This window comes from Pseudophryne corroboree, chromosome 1 (assembly GCF_028390025.1).
Source record: "Pseudophryne corroboree isolate aPseCor3 chromosome 1, aPseCor3.hap2, whole genome shotgun sequence".
Classification (NCBI taxonomy): domain Eukaryota; kingdom Metazoa; phylum Chordata; class Amphibia; order Anura; family Myobatrachidae; genus Pseudophryne; species Pseudophryne corroboree.
The window spans coordinates 853,001,879-853,024,565 of record NC_086444.1 but is presented as its reverse complement, the minus strand read 5'-3'; the positions used below and the strand labels follow the sequence as shown (position 1 = coordinate 853,024,565).

The window sequence follows — 22,687 nt, the reverse complement described above, 5'->3', positions numbered from 1 at the left end:
CAGCCGCAGAATGTGCAAGCTGAATCGTACTACAGATCCAGCGAGCAATAGTCTGCTTTAAAGCTGGTGCACCCAACTTGTTGGGCGCATACAGGATAAATAGCGAGTCAGTTTTTCTGACTCCAGCTGTCCTGGAAACATAAATTTTCAGGGCCCTGACTACGTCCAACAACTTGGAAGCCTCCAAGTCTTTAGTAGCCGCAGGCACCACAATAGGTTGGTTCAGATGAAAGGCTGATACCACCTTAGGGAGAAATTGGGGACGAGTCCTCAATTCTACCCTATCCATATGGAAAATCAGATAAGGGCTTTTACATGACAAAGCCGCCAATTCTGATACACGCCTGGCCGAAGCCAAGGCCAGCAACATGACCACTTTCCACGTGAGATATTTCAATTCCACGGTCTTAAGTGGCTCAAACCAATGTGACTTTAGGAAATCCAACACCACGTTGAGATCCCAAGGTGCCACTGGAGGCACAAAAGGGGGCTGAATATGCAGCACTCCCTTAACAAAAGTTTGAACTTCAGGTAGTGAAGCCAGTTCTCTCTGGAAGAAAATCGATAGAGCCGAAATCTGGACCTTAATGGAACCCAATTTTAGGTCCATAGTCACCCCTGACTGTAGGAAGTGCAGGAAACGGCCCAGCTGAAATTCTTCCGTTGGGGCCTTCCTGGCCTCACACCACGCAACATATTTTCGCCATATGCAGTGATAATGGTTTGCGGTTACTTCTTTCCTAGCTTTAATCAGCGTAGGAATGACTTCCTCCGGAATGCCCTTTTCCTTCAGGATCCGGTGTTCAACCGCCATGCCGTCAAACGCAGCCGCGGTAAGTCTTGGAACTGACAGGGCCCCTGCTACAGCAGGTCCTGTCTGAGCGGCAGAGGCCATGGGTCCTCTGAGATCATTTCTTGAAGTTCCGGGTACCAAGCTCTTCTTGGCCAATCCGGAACAATGAGTATAGTTCTTACTCCTCTTCTCCTTATTATCCTCAGTACCTTTGGTATGAGAGGAAGAGGAGGGAACACATAAACCGACCGGTACACCCACGGTGTCACTAGAGCGTCCACAGCTATTGCCTGCGGGTCTCTTGACCTGGCGCAATACTTTTCTAGCTTTTTGTTTAGGCGGGACGCCATCATGTCCACCTGTGGCCTTTCCCAACGGTTTACAATCAGTTGGAAGACTTCTGGATGAAGTCCCCACTCTCCCGGGTGGAGGTCGTGCCTGCTGAGGAAGTCTGCTTCCCAGTTGTCCACTCCCGGAATGAACACTGCTGACAGTGCTAACACGTGATTTTCCGCCCATCGGAGAATCCTTGTGGCTTCTGCCATCGCCGTCCTGCTTCTCGTGCCGCCCTGTCGGTTTACATGGGCGACCGCCGTGATGTTGTCTGACTGGATCAGTACCGGCTGGTTTTGAAGCAGGGGTTTTGCCTGAGTTAGGGCATTGTAAATGGCCCTCAGTTCCAGAATATTTATGTGCAGGGAAGTCTCCTGACTTGACCATAGTCCTTGGAAGTTTCTTCCCTGTGTGACTGCCCCCCAGCCTCGAAGGCTGGCATCCGTGGTCACCAGGACCCAGTCCTGTATGCCGAATCTGCGGCCCTCTTGAAGATGAGCACTCTGCAGCCACCACAGCAGAGACACCCTGGTCCTTGGAGACAGGGTTATCAGCCGATGCATCTGAAGATGTGATCCGGACCACTTGTCCAACAGGTCCCACTGAAAGGTTCATGCATGGAACCTGCCAAATGAAATTGCTTCGTAGGAAGCTACCATCTTTCCTAGGATCCGCGTGCAGTGATGCACCGACACCTGTTTTGGTTTTAGGAGGCCTGTGACTAGAGATGACAGCTCCTTGGCCTTCTCCTCCGGGAGAAACACTTTTTTCTGTTCTGTGTCCAGAACCATCCCCAGGAACAGTAGACGTGTCGTAGGGACCAGCTGTGACATTGGAATATTTAGAATCCAGCCGTGCTGTTGTAGCACCTCTCGAGATAGTGCTACCCCGACCAACAACTGCTCCCTGGACCTCGCCTTTATCAGGAGATCGTCCAAGTACGGGATAATTAAAACTCCCTTCTTTCGAAGGAGTATCATCATTTCGGCCATTACCTTGGTAAAGACCCTCGGAGCCGTGGATAGACCGAACGGCAACGTCTGGAATTGGTAATGACAATCCTGTACCACAAATCTGAGGTACTCCTGGTGAGGATGGTAAATGGGGACATGCAGGTAAGCATCCTTGATGTCCAGTGATACCATGTAATCCCCCTCGTCCAGGCTTGCAATAACCGCCCTGAGCGATTCCATCTTGAACTTGAATTTTTTTATTTATGTGTTCAAGGATTTCAAATTTAAAATGGGTCTCACCGAACCGTCCGGTTTCGGTACCACAAACATTGTGGAATAGTAACCCCGTCCTTGTTGAAGTAGGGGCACCTTTACTATCACCTGTTGTGAATACAGCTTGTGAATTGCCTGTAACACTGCCTCCCTGCCTGAGGGAGTGGTTGGTAAGGCAGATTTGAGGAAACGGCGGGGGGGAGACGTCTCGAATTCCAGCTTGTACCCCTGAGATACTACTTGAAAGATCCAGGGATCCACCCGTAAGCGAGCCCACTGTGCTGAAATATTTGAGACGGGCCCCCACCGTACCTGGCTCCGCCTGTGGAGCCCCAGCGTCATGCTGTGGACTTAGAGGAAGCGGGGGAGGACTTTTGCTCCTGGGAACTGGCTGTATGCTGCAGCTTTTTCCCTCTACCTCTGCCTCTAGGCAGAAAGGACGCGCCCCTAACCCGCTTGCCCCTATTGGGCCGAAAGGACTGTACCTGATAATACGGTGCTTTCTTTGGCTGTGAGGGAACATGGGGTAAAAATGTAGACTTCCCAGCTGTTGCTGTGGAAACTAGGTCCGAGAGACCATCCCCGAACAACTCCTCACCCTTATAAGGCAGAACTTCCATGTGCCTTTTAGAATCTGCATCTCCTGTCCACTGCCGAGTCCATAACCCTCTCCTGGCAGAAATGGACATTGCACTTATTTTAGATGCCAGCCGGCAAATATCCCTCTGTGCATCCCTCATGTATAAAAGTGCGTCTTTAATATGCTCTACGGTTAGCAATATAGTGTCCCTGTCTAGGGTATCAATACTTTCCGACAGGGATTCTGACCACGCAGCTGCAGCACTGCACATCCATGCTGAAGCAATAGCTGGTCTCAGTATAACACCTGTGTGTGTATATATAGACTTCAGGATAGCCTCCTGCTTTCTATCAGCAGATTCCTTCAGGGCGGCCGTATCCGGAGACGGTAGTGCCACCTTCTTTGACAAGCGTGTGAGCGCTTTATCCACCCTAGGGGATGTTTCCCAACGTGACCTATCCTCTGGCGGGAAAGGGTACGCCATTAGTAACCTCTTAGAAATTACCAGTTTCTTATCAGGGGAAGCCCATGCTTCTTCACACACTTCATTTAACTCTTCAGATGGAGGAAAAGCTACTGGTAGTTTTTTCTCTCCAAACATAATACCCTTTTTTGTGGTACCGGGGGTAACATCAGAAATGTGCAACACATTTTTCATTGCCTCAATCATGTAACGTGTGGCCCTACTGGAAGTTACATTAGTCTCATCGTCGTCGACACTGGAGTCAGTATCCGTGTCGACATCTGTGTCTGCCATCTGAGGTAGCGGGCGTTTTAGAGCCCCTGATGGCTTTTGAGACGCCTGGGCAGGCACAGGCTGAGAAGCCGGCTGTCCCACATTTGGTATGTCGTCAAACCTTTTATGCAAGGAGTCGACACTGTCGCGTAATTCCTTCCACAGCACCATCCACTCAGGTGTCGACCCCGCAGGGGGTGACATCACATTTATCGGCATCTGCTCCGCCTCCACATAAGCCTCCTCATCAAACATGTCGACACAGTCGTACCGACACACCGCATACACACAGGGAATGCTCTGACAGAGGACAGGACCCCACAAAGCCCTTTGGGGAGACAGAGAGAGAGTATGCCAGCACACACCAGAGCGCTATATAACACAGGGATCCCACTATAAATGAGTGTTTTTCCCTTATAGCTGCTTATATTATATATACTGCGCCTAAATTTAGTGCCCCCCCTCTCTTTTTTACCCTTATGTAGCTTGACACTGCAGGGGAGAGCCAGGGAGCGTCCTTCCAGCGGAGCTGTGAGGGAAAAATGGCGCCAGTGTGCTGAGGGAGATGGCCCCGCCCCTTTTCCGGCGGACTTCTCCCGCTTTTTCTGGAATTCTGGCAGGGGTATTTTTACACCTATATAGCCTTCCTGACTATATATGGTGTAGATTTGCCAGCCAAGGTGTCTTATATTGCCCTCAGGCGCCCCCCCCCAGCACCCTGCACCCATCAGTGACCGGAGTGTGAGGTGTGCATGAGGAGCAATGGCGCACAGCTGCAGTGCTGTGCGCTACCTTGTTGAAGACAGAAGTCTTCTGCCGCCGATTTTCCGGAACACTTCTTGCTTCTGGCTCTGTAAGGGGGCCGGCGGCGCGGCTCCGGGAACGAACACCAAGGTCGGGTCCTGCGGTTGATCCCTCTGGAGCTAATGGTGTCCAGTAGCCTAAGAAGCCCAAACTACCACCAGTTAGGTAGGTTCGCTTCTTCTCCCCTTAGTCCCTCGCTGCAGTGAGTCTGTTGCCAGCAGATCTCACTGTAAAATAAAAAACCTAAAATATACTTTCTTTCTAGGAGCTCAGGAGAGCCCCTAGTGTGCATCCAGCTCAGCCGGGCACAAGATTCTAACTGAAGTCTGGAGGAGGGTCATAGTGGGAGGAGCCAGTGCACACCAGTAGTCTAAAGCTTTCTTTTAGTTGTGCCCAGTCTCCTGCAGAGCCGCTATTCCCCATGGTCCTTACGGAGTACCAGCATCCACTTAGGACGTCAGAGAAAAGGGCCTAATTCAGCATGGATCCCAAAAGCAAAATCTTTCTATAATGGGCAAAACCATGTGCACTGCAGGTGGGGAAAATGTAAATGTGCAGAGAGAGTTAGATTTGGGTGAGTTATTTAGTTTCTGTGCGTGATAAATACTGGCTGCTTTTATTTTACACTGCTATTTAGAATTCAGTTTTAAACACACCCCACCCAAATCTAACTCTCTCTGCACGTTATATCTGCCCCCCCTGCAGTGCACATGGTTTTGCCCATTAGAGAAAGATTTTGCTTTTGCGATCCATGCTGAATTAGGCCCTATATACTGAAACCCATTGTTATGTTAATTTTTTTTTTAGTTTAACTCTTATTTTGCTGAAAAAAAAACATTGCATTCTATCATTTTTTTCTGATTTAAAAAAAAAAGAAGGCATAAAAAAGTAATTTGACCCAATTTAAATGCCTCCCAAATACTTATTATAACCAATAATAACCTTCTATACTGTTACTGTTTTGAGTTACAGGCAGATTTGCCCAATTTTCCCCAACACTTTTCACTGCTGGTATGAATTCTGCTATAGTGCAATTGAATAGGTTAATCACGGGAGCGTGCATACCCGCAAAAAGCCCGGATTTGCAGCAAAAAAGCAGCAAAAACGGCTATCACTGTAAATTACCGCAATTTCAATGCTAATTAAATTCGACCTTAAGCCTATGCAGTGTGCCTCCGGACAGGGAGTACAGGAGGACAAGCAGCTGTCACCCTCTATAGCAGTGGTTTTCAACCACTGTGCCGTGGCACACTAGTGTGCCCTGAGCAGTCTCCAGGTGTGCCGCCATAGAAGCACAGCCAGGCCCGTCACTGTTTTGCGGCTACTGAGGCCCTGGAACGATCAATACTGGTGGGTTTAGTGGTTGCAGAGCCAGTTCTAATTTTGGGCCCAGGCAGTGTTGGGCTCTTCTGGCTTTCTCAGATGTGGCTCAGGCGTTACCTATAGAGAAGCTGCGACATGACATCCTAGGACACGCAACTGCACCATGCATCACCATTATATTTGAATGTGCCTTGGCAATATTTAAATCTTGTTCAGTGTGCCGTGAGTTGTAAAAGGTTGAAAATCTCTGCTCTATAGTCTTACAAAATTCCACCGTGGCTCTTTGCCTGAGCAATTTGCAGCTCCATATACACTTCAGATGTGCTGAAAAGTTTATATCAGCTACTGATTGTTGGCTACAAGCACTGCGAGAAGCCCCAGCAATTTAAGTGTCGATTTCAAATCCCTTAGCACTATCATTTTCCACTGGAGACTTGCAAGCTCTATAATTAGTGGTTTCAATGGAAAATTGTGCCATACTGACACGTGGACATTGATTCTGAATTCTAAAAGCACATTCTGTAAATACGATATGTTTTATTGGGTTGGGCATTGGTGACCGGCGCTTGGGATCCCACCAGTCACCATACCGACGCCAGGAACCCGGGGAGTAGAATGCCGACGGGGGGCGACACAATGAAGCCCCTTGCGTGCTTGGTACTGCGCTCGCCACAGGTTCTATTCCCACTCTATGGGTGTCGTGGACACCCACGAGTGGAAATAGTCCCTGTTAGTCAGCATGCCGAATGTTGGGATTTAGAGGGGACGGGATGTAGCCTCCGGTATTGTGACCATCCCATTTTATTGGTTTCTATAAGGGTCTTTAAGATGTAGACGAAGAAGCTCTTGCTGCAGCAGTGCTAGCTCTGTATGGTAATGCGACTATTACAAGTATACTCCTCCTGCTGCAGTAGTGATCCGATTTGTTGTACTAAGACGCAGGCATCAGATTGCTCATACACCATCTGACGGCTTGCAGTACCCATGGAGATGCGCAAGCCACCCATCACAGAGGCCAGGATATCTCTGTGCAATTACGAAGATCCCTGGGCTCCCTGGCTTCTTCAGGGGCATGAGAAAGTCTCAGTGGTGAGACAATAGACGAAATGTTATAGGTGTAGGATGCCGGACGATCTTGGATGTTTTTTTAAAGGGGCGGTCATTTAAAAAGCAAAACCATGCCTTGTTTTGTGACTGAGACACACAATGCAGTATGACTAGGTGGGACAAACGAGGACACTGTGCTGATTGATATGTGACACTTGTATATCTGTGTGCGACGGAGTCTCTGAATCTGTACACAAAGTGCTTCAATGTAGTGGCTGCAGTTTTTTTCCAATACATGTTCTGTTCTGCTCCGAATACAGTCTCAGTCACACACAATATGCAAGTGTCCTATATCAAATGAATCAGCACAGACTCCTGGTGCGTCTTAGCAACATGCAAATAAGACGCCTTTTTTAGAAAAAAACTGACGTTAGCAGAGTTATGTGGGACCTGGAGGCTCACTCATGCCAGGCGTCTTGCACTTGTGGCATGTTGATGCTGGATGCATGAGGACACACCTGTAGATATATCCAGCATGATAATAGGCTCTGTGCAGTCCGGAACATTGCTCCACTTTCTGGCTACCTTGCTGTAACCCTCAATAAACAATTCTGCACCTCTGTCAACGTTTGTGGAGTGTCAAGCATTCTCTACATTATATTTCTTCATTTCTGATACCCATGCTAAATTGTTTGCATGCAGTGGAGTGTTCTCTTCAGCATGAGATGACGATATTTGAAGGGATGAAGAAATATAATTTAGAAAATATATAAAAACAACAAAGTCAAATGGACAGGCTACATCAGCTCATCCCCTCTCCACCACATCCCCACTAATTGTTAGGCGCCGGGGTCCGCATGTCCGTGCGGCCCGGCGCCTAGCAACTAGGGACGCCGTGCGCGTTCAGCCGCCGGCTCCCTAGCAACGCTAGACGCCGGGCGCGCTGAGCCGCACGGACCCTAGCAACGGGGACGCCACGGGCGGACCGCGTTCCCCGTTGCAGGGCCTAATTAACAAGCACACACACTTGTCCTCTGGCCGTGCAGCAAGGCAGCTGCACGGCATTTATTCCCAATCAGGCTCTAAGCAGCTGATTGGAGGACTCCCTGTTAAATACCTTCCCAGTACTTCTCACAGACGCCGGTAATAGCTTCCTGCATGCTGCTTTGGTTTGCTGAGAGTCTGTTCCAGTCCTGCTGTATCCGGTCATTCCTGTCCTCAGAAGTCCTGTATTCGGGAGTTGTCATCTCATCCCAGGAAGTCGTTTGGTCCCAGTTGTCCTGACTGATCACCTTTGTATATCGAGTGGTGTTCCGTGAGTTGCGGCTCTGCCGTGTGTTGCGGCTCAGCCGCTTTATCTTTATATATTCTGTTTTTGGAGCATTTGCGGAGGGTTCTGCTTCCACAAGTCCTCTCTGGAACCCGGCGGTGCTGGGTAGGAGAAGTGGACAAGTGGATATTTTGGTTGTCCTTTTCCCTGGCGGTGTTTCCGCACATATTCTAGTTTTAAGTTAGCTTGTAGCCCCTGGCCTGGTTGTTTAGTCAGAGGGCCCCTTGTTATCACCCTGTCTCGGATTTCCCTTTGTCTCTCATTAAGACCTGGGGGGGCATCGGAGTTGGGCAGACATAATCCGCCCTTCAAACGCGGCTACCATGGGCTCAAGCAACCATAGTCTCACAGGGGATTTCCGACAGCACGGGTGAGACAACGGAGTTAGGGCGCAGGGGCTATTTTCCATTCCCGCTCCCTTCCCCAGCATATCGTTCCAGTGCTCCGGTCCTCGCAAAAAGATCTCCTCAGACCAGAGTGCTGGAATCATAACACTAATACCCTCTCCACCACATCCCCACTAAGCTTACCAGATCATCAGACCCCCCTTAATTATTACATAGTTATTTTATGTTTCTACCTTAAATCTTTCTATCTGCTGTATTATGCAATAAACCATTTGATACCTACACCATCTCTAATTAAAGGTTATCTGGGTGTAAAAGCTACTAAATCAATTAACAGAATGTTGGTCATTATATCGACCAATTATCTCTGGAGCAAACTGCACGTTAAGCATTTTTTTAGATTAAATGCACAGAAATCTACTGTATAATTACTAGATACTGTATTATATTAAATATTTCCATATACAGTGTGATAAGGAAATCATGTTTATTTATTAATCCCAAATATACCAGCAGTACAATTGAAGTTGTTTCTTTTATTGTTTACATACTATTTTCAATATACTGTTGAATTTAGGTTGCAGTGCAACAATTATATACATACACATTCAAATACTTATCAGTTGTGACAATTATAATGATATATTTGAGATTTAAACAGGTACAGTATAACAACTATGTAATTTTTTTTTGTCTTTTTGCAGCGTATACGTATGTAGACACGATATTTCCTAATGTTCCCTGCTTCTTTACTCATTTTTTTTTTTTGTAGACACAGTGTACAGTATGTACTATGGTTATATATGTAGAGTTTAGATAGTTAGATGTGTTTACCTGGAGTGGTACCATTTTATTCAGAAAGTTAACACCTTAAAATAATTATTTGCCTCCAACAAAGGGGTCAATCCTTTTAGGTGTGAATTGCAGAATGTGAGTTATAAATTGTTGTTTTCTCTGCAAATTTGCATTGCAAATTCATTTTGCAATCTAATTAGAAACTCGCGCTGGACCAGGCAAAGTAAACTCACATTTTTCTGTTCACATCTCACTAAAGGTGAGAGACAGTAGGATAAATCCTTATTTTAAGGTTAAAATGCAGAACCCCTTGGACACCCGCTAATGACTAATTATGCAACTGAATGTTCCAGTTAACTTAATTAATCCAATAATTACATGTCATTTTGGGGAAGTTAAAAATGGACTCAAATTACTTCAAAATCAACTTTTTCATTGCTTTATGCACCCCAAATGTAATAATTTTTTTTTAATTGCTTGTTATGTTTTTGTTGTTCAGAAGAAAAGAAAGGGCGCACTCTTGACTTGAATACTATAATGAAACTAATAATCTTAAAATGTAACTTTTATTACAGATAATGTGTAGAAATGTACTTATGAAATAAAAAAGGAAGAAAGAAATATCTCTATAAAATGCTTATAGAGATAATATAAAAGTGGTCAGTGTGGTTATTCTGATTATAACGGATTGTAACATATACATCTGATTTACACTTGGTACATATGTAGTGTCTATATAATCAGATGAAAGAATATTTCACAAAAGACCCCAGGCCTGTCCCATCTCCAGATAAACTCCACTATATATTGTTATACCAAAACATGTAGTTTCTAAATGGCAAAATAACTGAAAAAAGTTCTTAATTATTTTTTTGAAATAGAAGTTGGAAGGAAGTTAAAGAGGGTGGATCTGCTGTCAGTGTTAGATGATACCCCAATTCCTACAACATTTGGTATTCCCAAGAGGTCTTCTATCCAAGCCCAACACTGCTTAGCTTCCATGATCGGACGGTATTGGGCGTTGAAAGTGTGGTATGGTAGTAGTCTACCTTATGAAGACTCAGGGATCACTGATGAGAGTCCACCAGCACTCCAAGGGGTGCTAGAAATATATATTGTGCTTGCAAAGCTGTAATTATAGACCTTTGAGAAAAAAGGTTTGAAGAAAGTATGGAACGGATCTGCTGTCCCTGTTAGACAGGGGTGAAAAATAGCAGGAAAACCCCAGTATTCAGCCCCTGAATCAAGGATGATGAAGTTCGTTGAGAATGAAATAAATTTGTAGTAGTGAGGGAAAAGGATATTGATATCCAACGTGCAAGAAATAACTCCTTTATAAATATTCAAGATTCAGGGCCACCAGACACATCAACCTCTCATAAGGTCACGAAAAAAGACATCTCTGATATCACAAAATAATGAGCAACCTTTGGATAACCATAAAATAACAATTTTCTACATAATGGTAAATAATATCTCCTGATAAAAAAAAATCTTCTTTCTTTTCTTCTGAACAACGTATTGCCTTTACTGACTCAGAGTGCACCACCTAATATATAATTAAGGTATTGATACCACAAGATTTGTTGTTTAGGTCTGTAAATATAAAATTTCTATCACTGACGGGTGCTGAATCCAACCTACTTACTCACACAAGTTGTTATATGGTTGTACATTTTTGTAGTCACCTCAAATTACCCCAAAAGCTTTTCTTTTTGCATTTTTGTTTTATTCATATGAAAGTAAACCAAAAATTTAGCTTTTTATCATTATTTACTTTAAAAATAAATATGCACAAATCAGCCATTTGACACCTTTTAAAAGCGTTTTCCTTTTGCCCAATAACATCCTTCTATACGATTCTCTGCTAACAAAATTGTCACTTTTCTGGGGTCCAGGAAGGTCACCCCACTTTTTCATGCACTTCTCTCACATCACAAATGGCTGATAATTCGCAAACCCCCGCTGGGAGTATCATGAATAGGCATTTTTAATTGGATTGGAGAATTCTCGGTAGAGCGCATTCATGCGAATGTCTGTGACTTTCATGAAACAACTCACACCTACCCCTAAAGTGTGATAAATGCAACCAGTGTTATTATTATTAATAATAATAATAATAATAATAATAATGGAGACAAGGATAAGGAATGGGGTGCATTTATCAATCTGCTTATGTTGTACCTGTGCTGATTTAGGGATCCGGTCTCTAGGTCGACAGTAACTAGGTCGACACTGCCTAAGTCGACAGTAACTAGGTTGACAGGGTTTCTAGGTCGACATGGTCTCTAGGTCCACATGTTCTAGGTCGACAGGTCAAAAGGTCGACATGAGTTATTCACAATTTTTTTCTTTTTTTGAACTTTTTCATACTTAACGATCCACACGGACTACGATTGGGAATAGTAACCTGTGCCAAGCGCAGCGAGACACCTTGCCTGAAGCATGGCGAGCGAAGCGAGCCATGCGTTCGGACACAGTGCACTAATTGGGGTTCCCCGTCACTGTACGGAGAAAACAACAAAAAAACATTAAAAAATCATGTCGACCTTTTGACCTGTCAAACCAGACCATGTCGACCTAGAGACCCTGTCGACCTAGCATCCCTGTCGACCTAGTTACTGTCGACCAACAGTGGACGACCTAGACACTGTCGACCTAGTTACTGTCGACCTTCCATGCCACACCCGCTGATTTATTATGCTGCTATCTGTACACACAATTATAACAAGACCTTTAAGAAATAAATTTTTATTTGTAATTCAATAAACTAAAAGTTAACATATTAAAACATTGTATTTAGATTATAGTTTTCAAAGGTGCGTATACCCCACTGTAACTATGATATAGATCTAAATAATAATAATAGTAATAATAATAATAATAATAATAATAATAGTAATTATTATTGTTGCTAGAAGATAAAATAATAAAGATAAAACTGAATCCCTTGGAGCCATTAATAGCTTGCATAACAGGGACCAGTGATGCAGTTATTGCTATTGCTAAGACATGGCTGACAAGATGTTTATGGCTTACTATAGAGCTAACTCCGCACTTGCCACCTTCCCAGCTGCTTTGCTTTTTTAATGCTCTTTTGATCATTTTTATGTCTTGTACAGCATTGTGCTTCCTTTTATGAACACGTTACGCAGAAATGTTTCACTTTTTTAGCCTAACCTAGCACGGCGAGTACAATGTTGTCAGCAGCTGAACTGTCAATAAACTACGATAAAAATGGAGATGGGGCTGTGCAGAGCGATATTAAAACTGGTAACTGTAGAGTGTTGGAAAAAATGCGTAGAGGCCAGAGTAATATTAAAAATAAATAAATATGTAACATTTTTCTGCATTGAATACGTTTAATGTAGTTATCCTCAATCACTTTTATTTATTTTTCCAGATCAACATCCTTTCCATAAAAAATATCTTTGCATGAATATTTATTTGGCTGTAAGACAGAATAGCCAGAGCAGGGAAGTTGTACTTTATGTGAAGATAGCACAATATAGTATCTAGTAGTATAAACCTAAAAACAAGTTACAGTAGTATACCCTGCAGCCAGTAAAAGGTAATATGAGCATCAATATTCTTACCACCAACACAGACGGATGATGGATCCACAGTCAAAATTTCGGTGCATGACTTCTTTAATATCTACAGAAAATAAAAGGTATTTGTTTTAGCATCACACTATAAGGAGATGTCTATTTACAGTAAATATGTTATACACTTTGGGGGAAATTCAAATGTTTGAAAAGTCGGTTGTCTGTTTTTTCCTGTCTATTAGATAGGGAAAAAAAGACACCCAACTGACTTTTCAAACAAATGAATATCCCCCTTTATGTGTAAAAAGTTACCACTATTCTTCATGTCTCCCTTAATTAATCAGTTCCCCTTGATTTTGGTTATACTTTAGTCAACAGTTTACATTCCATTAAAATGAAATAAAAAATAAAAAAATAAAATCAAAGTTAAAAACAGTTTGTTTTTAGGAAAACATACTCTATTATTGTACCAAACATGGCATTTGTGGCATTAGGGCTCTCATGTTAGTATTCATACAGTAGGTTTTTAGATCTCATGTGAGTATTCACACACTGAGTTTTTACAATATATTATTTTATCCTTTTGGGACTTTTTGGAAAGTGTACAATGTTAATTATTATATGGACAATACAAGCACACATTGATTTACAACAAACATTTTTCAAATAAAAATTGTACAAATCTAAGATGCAGGATGTAGTGTGTGTGTGTGTGTGTGTGTGTGTGTGTGTGTGTGTGTGTGTGTGTGTGTGTGTGTGTGTGTGTATGCATTATTTGCTATTTTGTATTAAATTATGTTTTGATGATACAGATTATCTTTATTACTTACTAAATTGCAATTTTTGGATTTAGTGAAATGTTCATCATTTGAGCCACTACATCCAAAAGTGTGGAAATTGAGCTACTATGCATCATGTTTAATGTGCCAGTGTTTATGGCACAGGACTTTATCTTCCATTACTTCTTAACTATAACTCAGCCTCCTGCATAATGCAGTGAAGAACCAGCTATGTATAGTATGATAATACATTAAAACAAACTATCATTAATGCTCCATTTTAAAGAATTTGTACTTCAATCAGTATACAACATAAACAGCTTCTAGACAACTGCATAGCCCTATGTAGTCAGTGACATTTTCCAAGTGGATGCGAAACGATATAAAATATATGTATCATGACAATAAAAGAGATAAACGGTTTGCAGATGAAGCAAGCAACTAAATATCTTCCTGTATGTGCTAAGTGCTACTAAAACTCGACTAAAAAAAAAATGGTGCCATAAAAATGAAACACGTTTATGTTTTATTTGAGCTCTTTATCGGGGTCTATCAGAATGGTGATACACTGCGACATGCTCTGGAACTGGCTGCTACAGTAGGGAATGAACACAAAACAGATACAGAATGAAGAATGTACACTCATTCAGGGCTATATGTCAACAGTGGCAGAAATGCATTGATTATGTGCCATTATTATAGATGCTTATTACACATTTATCTAGAAAAGAGTACAGTAATATCTGTTGAATAATGTAATAATTGAGCAGAGCATTAAATAACCGTAACTGTCCTGTTAGAGAAGATAAACACTAAAACTCGCCATCAGTATTCACCATCAGCATATAGTACTGACACGCAGCTTTTACTCTACCACACACGCAGAATATAGAATAATGTAACGGTCTTTTATATTCTAGCAAATAATATGATGGGCAATGAGAGTATATGAATTTCCATCCATGCCACTGAAAATAGCACATGACAAAAGTAGAAGGACTGCAGAAAATAAAGGTATATCTGTCAATGCCATTTCTATAGACCCATGCTCTGCTGGGGTACGTATCATAGCTTGCTTTCTGTAAACCAGACTGTTCACTAACTGCACACAGACTACATGTTTATCAAAGCAGTTACTCAGACTCTATGGGGCTTACTGACACTACTGAGCCTCATTCTGACTTGTTTTAAGGACATTACATCAAAGCTGGATCAGCCTGTAGTGTGTTTTTCCACTTTAATTTTGAGGGTGACTCCAAATACAGACCTCCATGGGTTAATAAATTTGATTTTCATTGATAATTTTTGTGTGATATTGTTGTCAGCACATTCAACTATGTAAAGAACAAAGTATTTAATAAGAATATTTCATTCATTCAGATCTAGGATGTTTTATTTTAGTGTTTGTTCCCTTTATTTTTTTGAGCATGTATATATATATATATATATATATATTCAGGGTATATTATATGACTATTTGAAGTATGTGTGCCAACCATATTCTGGAATATATATTCAGGGTAAATACAGTACTGGCCTTCTTTGCATGTAGCTCGCAGATGTTGGACAGCTTTATTTTTATGCTTTAAGAAATGCTTACATTTATTTACATAATGACATTAATACTCATTCAATTAATACTCAGACAATCAGGATAAACGCAGTGAATGGATGTGAATTCACATCTATTCACTGCGTTTATCCTGACTGTCTGAGTATTAATTGAATGTGTATTAATGTCATTATGTAAATAATGTAAGCATTTTTTAAAGCGCTCCATAATTGTTTGGTTATACAAACAGTTTGTTTTGTAATCTTGTTAGCAGGCATCCAGATTGCCCTTAGGAGCTGCTTAATTAATTGATATGATACAAAATTTGACTATATAAATAATTATATACAGGTGTTTAATAATTACTAAATATAAATTCTATACCTACACACTCTGGTTGGGTGTATAGCGCCCAATTACCTCAGGGCAAATCATTCAGTTTTTTTACTTTTATTTTCTCTTACGTCCTAGAGGATGCTGGGGACTCCAAAAATTGTTACAAATAATTTTATTAGCGTATGTGGAGTACTTGTACCAGGGCTCATAACATACATATTATGTATTTAATATATGTCATTTATGCTGCAGCATTGTATGTTAATAAATTATAATATATATTTTATTCAACATTATTTTGTTATTGTGAATATTTTTAATTGTCTCCTTTAATTAGTGCGGACAGCGCCCCTGATTTTCCACAGGGGGTTACACCCTTGTGGGTAGTTTGTGTTTTTTGACTCCAAAAGGACCATGGGGTATAGACGGGATCCACAGGAGCTTGGGCACACTAAAAAAACTTTGACTGGGTGTGAACTGGCTCCTCCCTCTATGCCCCTCCCCCAGACCTCAGTTAGACTTTGTGCCCAGGAGTGACTGGACACACACTAGGGGAGCTCTACAGAGTTTCTCTAGAAAGACTTTTTGTTAGGTTTTTTATTTTCAGGGAGACCTGCTGGCTACAGGCTCCCTGCATCGTGGGACTGAGGAGAGAGAAGGCAGACCCACTTCTTCTTAGTTAAAGGCTCTGCTTCTTAGGCTACTGGACACCATTAGCTCCAGAGGGTTCGATCACTTGGTTCGCCTAGCTGCTTGTTCCCGGAGCCGCGCCGTCACCCCCCTCACAGAAGCCAGAAGAAAGAAGCCGGGTGAGTATTAGAAGAACCGAAGACTTCAGTGACGGCAGAAGACTTCAGTAATGAGGTACAGCGCAGCAGTAGCGCTGCGCTCCATGCTCCCACACGTCACCAACGGCACTTGCAGGGTGCAGGGTGCTAGGGGGGAGCGCCCTGTGCAGCAGTTACTGGGGTCGGTGGCTGGCAAAAATCGGGATATACGGTGCCCGGGCACGGTATAAAGTACCCAAGCCAGTGTACAGAAATTTTAATTTTAGCGGGCTACAGCGCGCCGGGAAGGGGCGGGGCTTAGCCGCACATTGGTCACCAGTGCCATTTTCTCCTATCTCTACAGTGCTGCAGAGACGCCGGCCCAGACCTCCAAGCTCCCGCAAGTAGCAGGGAGGAAAAACGGGGGGGGGGGGGGGGAGGCACATGAAATTTGGTGCTTTCACCTATGTTTACTCAGCGCTGATCAAATATACAATTCCTTAGTGTATGGGCGCTGGGGTGTGTGCTGGCATACTCCCTCTGTGTGTCTCCCTACGGGCTTCTCTGTGGGTCTGTCCCCGTGCTTGTGGCCTGTGTGTGTGTGGGTGTGTCAGCACTCGGTGTCGACATGTCTGAGCATGGGTGTTCCTCCCCGGAGGAAGTTATGGGGGGGTGCAGAAAAGGATTTAGGTATGTCTCTGTCGGCACAGCCGACTGCTGATTGGGTGACTATGCTGAGTACTCTGAATGCGAAGGTGGCTTTATTATCTAAGAGACTGGATAAATCTGATTCTCAGACACAAACATGGAGACAGTCCATGGAGGACGCTTTGTCTCAGGTGCAGACAGTCTCAGGGTCACAAAAGCGTGCTTTTACCCAGATGGCAGATACAGGTACCGACACGGACTCTGACTCAGATGTCGATTTTACTGAGGCTTCTTTGCATCCAAGGGTGGTCAAGAGTATTCAGTACATGATTATAGCCATTAAAGATGTTTTACGTATTTCTGAGGAACCTGCCGTTCCTGACACAAGAGTTTGTTTATTTAAGGGGAAAAGACCTGAGGTAAAATTTTCCCCCTCTCATGAAATGAATGCGCTTTGTGAAAAGGCTTGGGAGTCGCCTGAAAAACGGTGGCAGATTCCCAAGAGAATTTTGATGGCATATCCTTTCCCCTCTGACGTTAGGGAAAAATGGGAGTCGTTTCCAAATGTGGACAAGGCTCTCTCGCGATTGTCCAAGAAGGTGGCGCTGCCGTCTCCTGACACGGCTGCTCTCAAGGATCCGGCGGATCGCAAGCTGGAAATGACATTGAAGTCCATTTTCGTCAATACTGGTGCATTGCTCAGACCTTCTGTGGCGTCGGTATGGGTGAGTAGTGCTATTGCTAAGTGGGCTGAAAATTTGGCTTATGATATGGATGCTCTTGATAAAGATAATATTTTTGGTTATATCAAGGACGCTGCAGATTACCTAAAGGATGCGGCGAGGGATGTTGGCCTCTTGGGATCAAGAGCCAATGCCATGGCAATTTCGGCCAGGAGGGCGCTGTGGGTTCATCAATGGAATGCTGATGCCGACTCCAAGAAGAATATGGAAGCTCTCCCTCTTAAAGGTAGTGTCTTGTTCGGGGACGGCCTGGCTGACCTGGTGTCGACCGCTACTGCGGGTAAGTCATCTTTTCTTCCCTATGTTCCCACACAACAGAAAAAGGCACCCCATCAGCAGATGCAGTCCTTTCGGCCTAATAAATACAAAAGAGGTAAGGGCTCGTCCTTCCTCGCTTCAAAAGGTAGAGGTAGGGGGAAGGAAGTCGCCTGCAGTGTCAGGCACCCAGGACCAAAAGTCCTCCCCCGCCTCTACCAAGTCCACCGCATGACTCTGGGGCTCCCCTGGGGGAGTCCCTACCGGAGGGGGGCCGTCACCGATTCTTCAGTCAGGTCTGGGTTCGTTCCGATCTGGATCCTTGGGTCTTAGACATAGTGTCCCAAGGGTACAGACTGGAGTTTCAGGAGATGCCCCCCAACCGGTTTTTCGTGTCGGCCTTGCCAGCTTCTCTTCCCGAGAGGTGGTAAGGGATGGGATACAAAAGTTGTGTCAACAGAGGGTCGTGGTGCCTGTTCCCCTGTCAGAACAGGGGAAAGGGTTCTATTCGAGCCTCTTTGTGGTGCCGAAGCCGGACAGATCGGTAAGACCGATTCTGAACCTAAAATCCCTCAATCCATACTTGAAAACTTTCAAGTTCAAGATGGAGTCGCTTCGAGCGGTGATCTCCAGCCTCGAAGGGGGGGATTTTATGGCGTCGGTCGACATAAAGGATGCTTACTTACACATCCCGATATTCCCTCCTCATCAGGCCTTCCTGAGGTTCGCGGTGCAGGATTGTCATTACCAATTTCAGGCGTTGCCGTTTGGGCTTTCCACGGCCCCGAGGGTTTTCACCAAGGTAATGTCGGAGATGATGGTCCTCCTTCGCAAGCAAGGGGTCACAATTATCCCGTACTTGGACGATCTCTTTATAAAGGCAAGGTCCAAGGAACAGTTGTTGAGAAATGTGGATTTCTCCCTGTCGGTTCTGCAACATCACGGTTGGATTCTAAATATGCCAAAGTCTCAGTTGATCCCGGCCACTCGGCTGCCCTTCCTGGGCATGATCCTAGACACGGAGATACAGAGAGTGTTTCTGCCGGAGGACAAAGCTCTGGAAATCCAGACCATGGTCAGGGAACTTCTGAGGCCAAGTGTGTCGATTCATCAATGCACTCGGGTACTAGGGAAGATGGTTGCGGCTTACGAAGCCATTCCATTTGGCAGGTTTCATGCCCGGGTGTTTCAGTGGGATCTGCTGAAAAAATGGTCCGGGTCTCACCTGCACATGCACCGGAAAATAAGTCTATCTTCCAGGGCCAGGATTTCTCTCCTGTGGTGGCTGCAAGGCTCTCACCTTCTAAAGTGACGCCGATTTGGAATCCAGGACTGGGTCCTGCTGACAACAGATGCAAGTCTCCGAGGCTGGGGAGCAGTCACGCAAGGAAGAAATTTCCAGGGAAAATGGTCAAGCCAGGAAGCTTGTCTCCACATAAATGTTCTCGAGTTGAGAGCCATTCACAACGGCCTGCTGCAAGCAAAGAACCTTCTTCAGGGTCTCCCTGTCCTGATCCAGTCGGACAACATAACAGCGGTGGCGTACGTAAACCACCAAGGCGGAACAAGGAGCAGCACGGCAATGGCGGAAGCCACAAGAATCCTTTGCTGGGCGGAACAGCACGTGCGTGCTCTGTCAGCAGTCTTCCTCCCGGGCGTGGACAACTGGGAAGCAGACTTCCTCAGCAGACATGATCTCCATCCGGGAGAGTGGGCTCTTCATCAAGAGGTATTTGCATTAGTGACAAGGGGTTGGGGAATTCCTCTGATAGACATGATGGCGTCTCGCCTCAACAAGAAGAGGTATTGTTCCAGGTCAAGGGACCCCCAAGCCAGTGCAGTGGACGCCCTGGTGACTCCGTGGGTGTTTCAGTCGGTGTATGTGTTCCCTCCGCTTCCTCTCATTCCAAAGGTGCTGAGGATCGTACGTCGAACAAGGGTTCAGGCGATACTCGTCGTTCCAGATTGGCCACGGAGGGCCTGGTATCCGGATCTTCGGGAATTGCTAGTGGAAGATCCCTGGCCGCTTCCTCTAAGAGAGGACCTGTTACTGCAGGGTCCCTGCGTGTTTCCGGACTTACCACGGCTGCGTTTGACGATGTGGAAGTTGAGCGCCAAATCTTAGCTCGGAAAGGTATTCCCGGGGAGGTCATCCCCACTCTCTTTAAAGCTAGGAAGGAGGTTACGGCGAAACATTATCACCGTATTTGGAGAAAGTATGTTTCGTGGTGTGACACCAAAGCAGCTCCTGCGGAGGATTTTCACTTGGGTCGGTTTCTCCATTTTTTGCAGGCAGGCGTCGATGCAGGCCTGAAAATGGGGTCCATCAAAGTGCAGATTTCGGCTTTATCTATTTTCTTTCAGAAAGAAATGGCCGTCCTTCCAGAGGTTCAGACTTTCGTGAAGGGAGTGCTGCATATCCATCCTCCATTTGTGCCGCCGGTGGCGCCGTGGGATCTTGAAGTGGTCTTGCAGTTCCTTATGTCTCACTGGTTTGAACCTTTGCGTGAGGTTGAGTTAAAGTTTCTCACTTGGAAATTGGTCATGCTTTTGGCTCTCGCGTCTGCCAGGCGAGTGTCAGAGTTGGCGGCCTTGTCTCACAAGAGCCCTTTTTTGATCTTCCATTCGGATAGAGCGGAATTGAGGACTCGTCAACAATTTCTGCCGAAGGTGGTGTCTTCGTTTCACATTAACCAACCTATTGTGGTGCCTGAGGCTACGGCTGCTGTGGCGGTTCCAAAGTCTCTTGATGTTGTAAGAGCTTTGAAAATTTATGTCGCCAGAACGGCTCTTACCAGGAAAACAGAGGCTTTGTTTGTCCTGTATGCTTCCAACAAGATTGGAAATCCTGCTTCTAAGCAGACTATTGCTCGCTGGATTTGTAATACGATTCAGCAGGCTCATTCTTCGGCTGGGCTACCATTGCCGACGTCAGTAAAGGCCCATTCTACCAGAAAAGTGGGCTCATCTTGGGCGGCTGCCTGAGGGGTCTCGGCTCTTCAGCTTTGCCGAGCAGCTACGTGGTTGGGTTCAAACACCTTTGCTAAGTTTTAAAAGTTTGATACCCTGGCTGATGAGGACCTCATGTTTGCTCAATCGGTGCTGCAGAGTCGTCCGCACTCTCCCGCCCGTTCTGGAGCTTTGGTATAGACCCCATGGTCCTTTTGGAGTCCCCAGCATCCTCTAGGACGTAAGAGAAAATAGGATTTTAATACCTACCGGTAAATCCCTTTCTCCTAGTCCATAGAGGATGCTGGGCGCCCATCCCGGTGCGGACTGTTACTTGCAGTTGTATTATTACTGGTTATATTTGATTACACGTGAGTTGTGTAATGGTTATATTCAGCTTGTTGCTGTGTTATTTCATACTGTTATCTGGTTTGCTGCTACTCCGGTTGCACGGTATGTTTGTGGTGTGGGCTGGTATGTTTCTCGCCCTTAGTTTAAACAAAAATCCTTTCCTCGAAATGTCCGTCTCTCCTGGGCACAGTTCCTATAACTGAGGTCTGGGGGAGGGGCATAGAGGGAGGAGCCAGTTCACACCCAGTCAAAGTCTTTTTAGTGTGCCCAAGCTCCTGCGGATCCCGTCTATACCCCATGGTCCTTTTGGAGTCCCCAACATCCTCTACGGACTAGGAGAAAAGGATTTACCTGTAGGTATTAAAATCCTATTATTTTTATGCTGCCAATCAGATTTGTGTTTGGATATGCCCCTCTCAAGTCTTTCTGCACATTTTATGTATGTCCCACCTGCAGACATGGTTTATTGTAGATGTCTGCAAGCCAACACCATCCTTCGCTAGAAATGAAATATTGACTGAAAAGGTGGATACTTCTCAATGCAAACATACATAGATACTGTCAGAAGGCAGTAAATTGGTTTTAGGCCACAATGACCAAGGCTGTTGAGAGATATATTGTGCTCAAAAACTAGGGGGAAGTGGCCTAATATGTGGCAAAGCGGGCCCATTGGGAGTACTGGGATCCTCTTTGCATGGTTGCTCCACTGCAGCTGTGGCTGAGACTCCTTGGAAGCCAGGAGTCCAGATCAGACTCTAAGAGTTCGAACCAGCTTCTCTGCACCTCTCCGCATCCAGGAAAATGACTGTAGAGTTTACATTTGCTCTGTGTTTTTGTTCGGTGTTCTAGGTTTTTATGTTTGTTTGGTGTTTTTGTTCTGCATTCATTGCATTCACTGATTTGTGAGAAAATAACTCTTCTGTGCAGAATAAAACTTTTCATACAGTACACTATCCAACTTCACATCCAACTATGCGACTGAACAACTTGTCTGACCAACTAAATGATCAAACTTTCTACTCCCTACATTACCCAGTCACATAATATTTATGCCTCCTGTAATCTGGCAATTACCTGCTGGATACTGGCTTCCAATAATAAAAAGAAGTTGTATTGTACTGGTGCACATAAAAAACCCACTGTATGACTAAAACTTTATTTTTTAATGTATGAAAAATACACCACTGAAGAGTGTCATTAAATCGGCAAAATACTTGAAGCAAAAATAAAATAAAAGACCACATAAGTGAATATAATAAGTGAACATATAAGTGAATAGGATACTGAATTAAAATAATTTCTAGAATTTTAATTGACTATTTTTTATAATTTACTGGAGAACACTGTATATCAAGTTGTTTTGGTCCACTAATTGCTTAAAGAGAAAATCTAATCACGATTTGAACTGATAACTTAATGAGTCAGGGGTTTCCTGTGGAAAGAGG

The 22,687-nt window shown here is 44.3% G+C and overlaps 1 protein-coding gene across 2 annotated transcripts in view; it reads right to left on the bottom strand.

Annotated features, from left to right (window-relative positions):
• Positions 1–22,687, bottom strand: part of ANTXR2 (ANTXR cell adhesion molecule 2) — a 341,722-nt gene that overhangs the window by 180,065 nt on the left and 138,970 nt on the right. For both annotated transcript variants that reach the window (XM_063919961.1, XM_063919962.1), the window contains exon 9: positions 12,911–12,971. In XM_063919961.1, the coding sequence (XP_063776031.1) occupies positions 12,911–12,971 (61 nt within the window). The remainder of the gene's footprint in view (positions 1–12,910; positions 12,972–22,687) is intronic.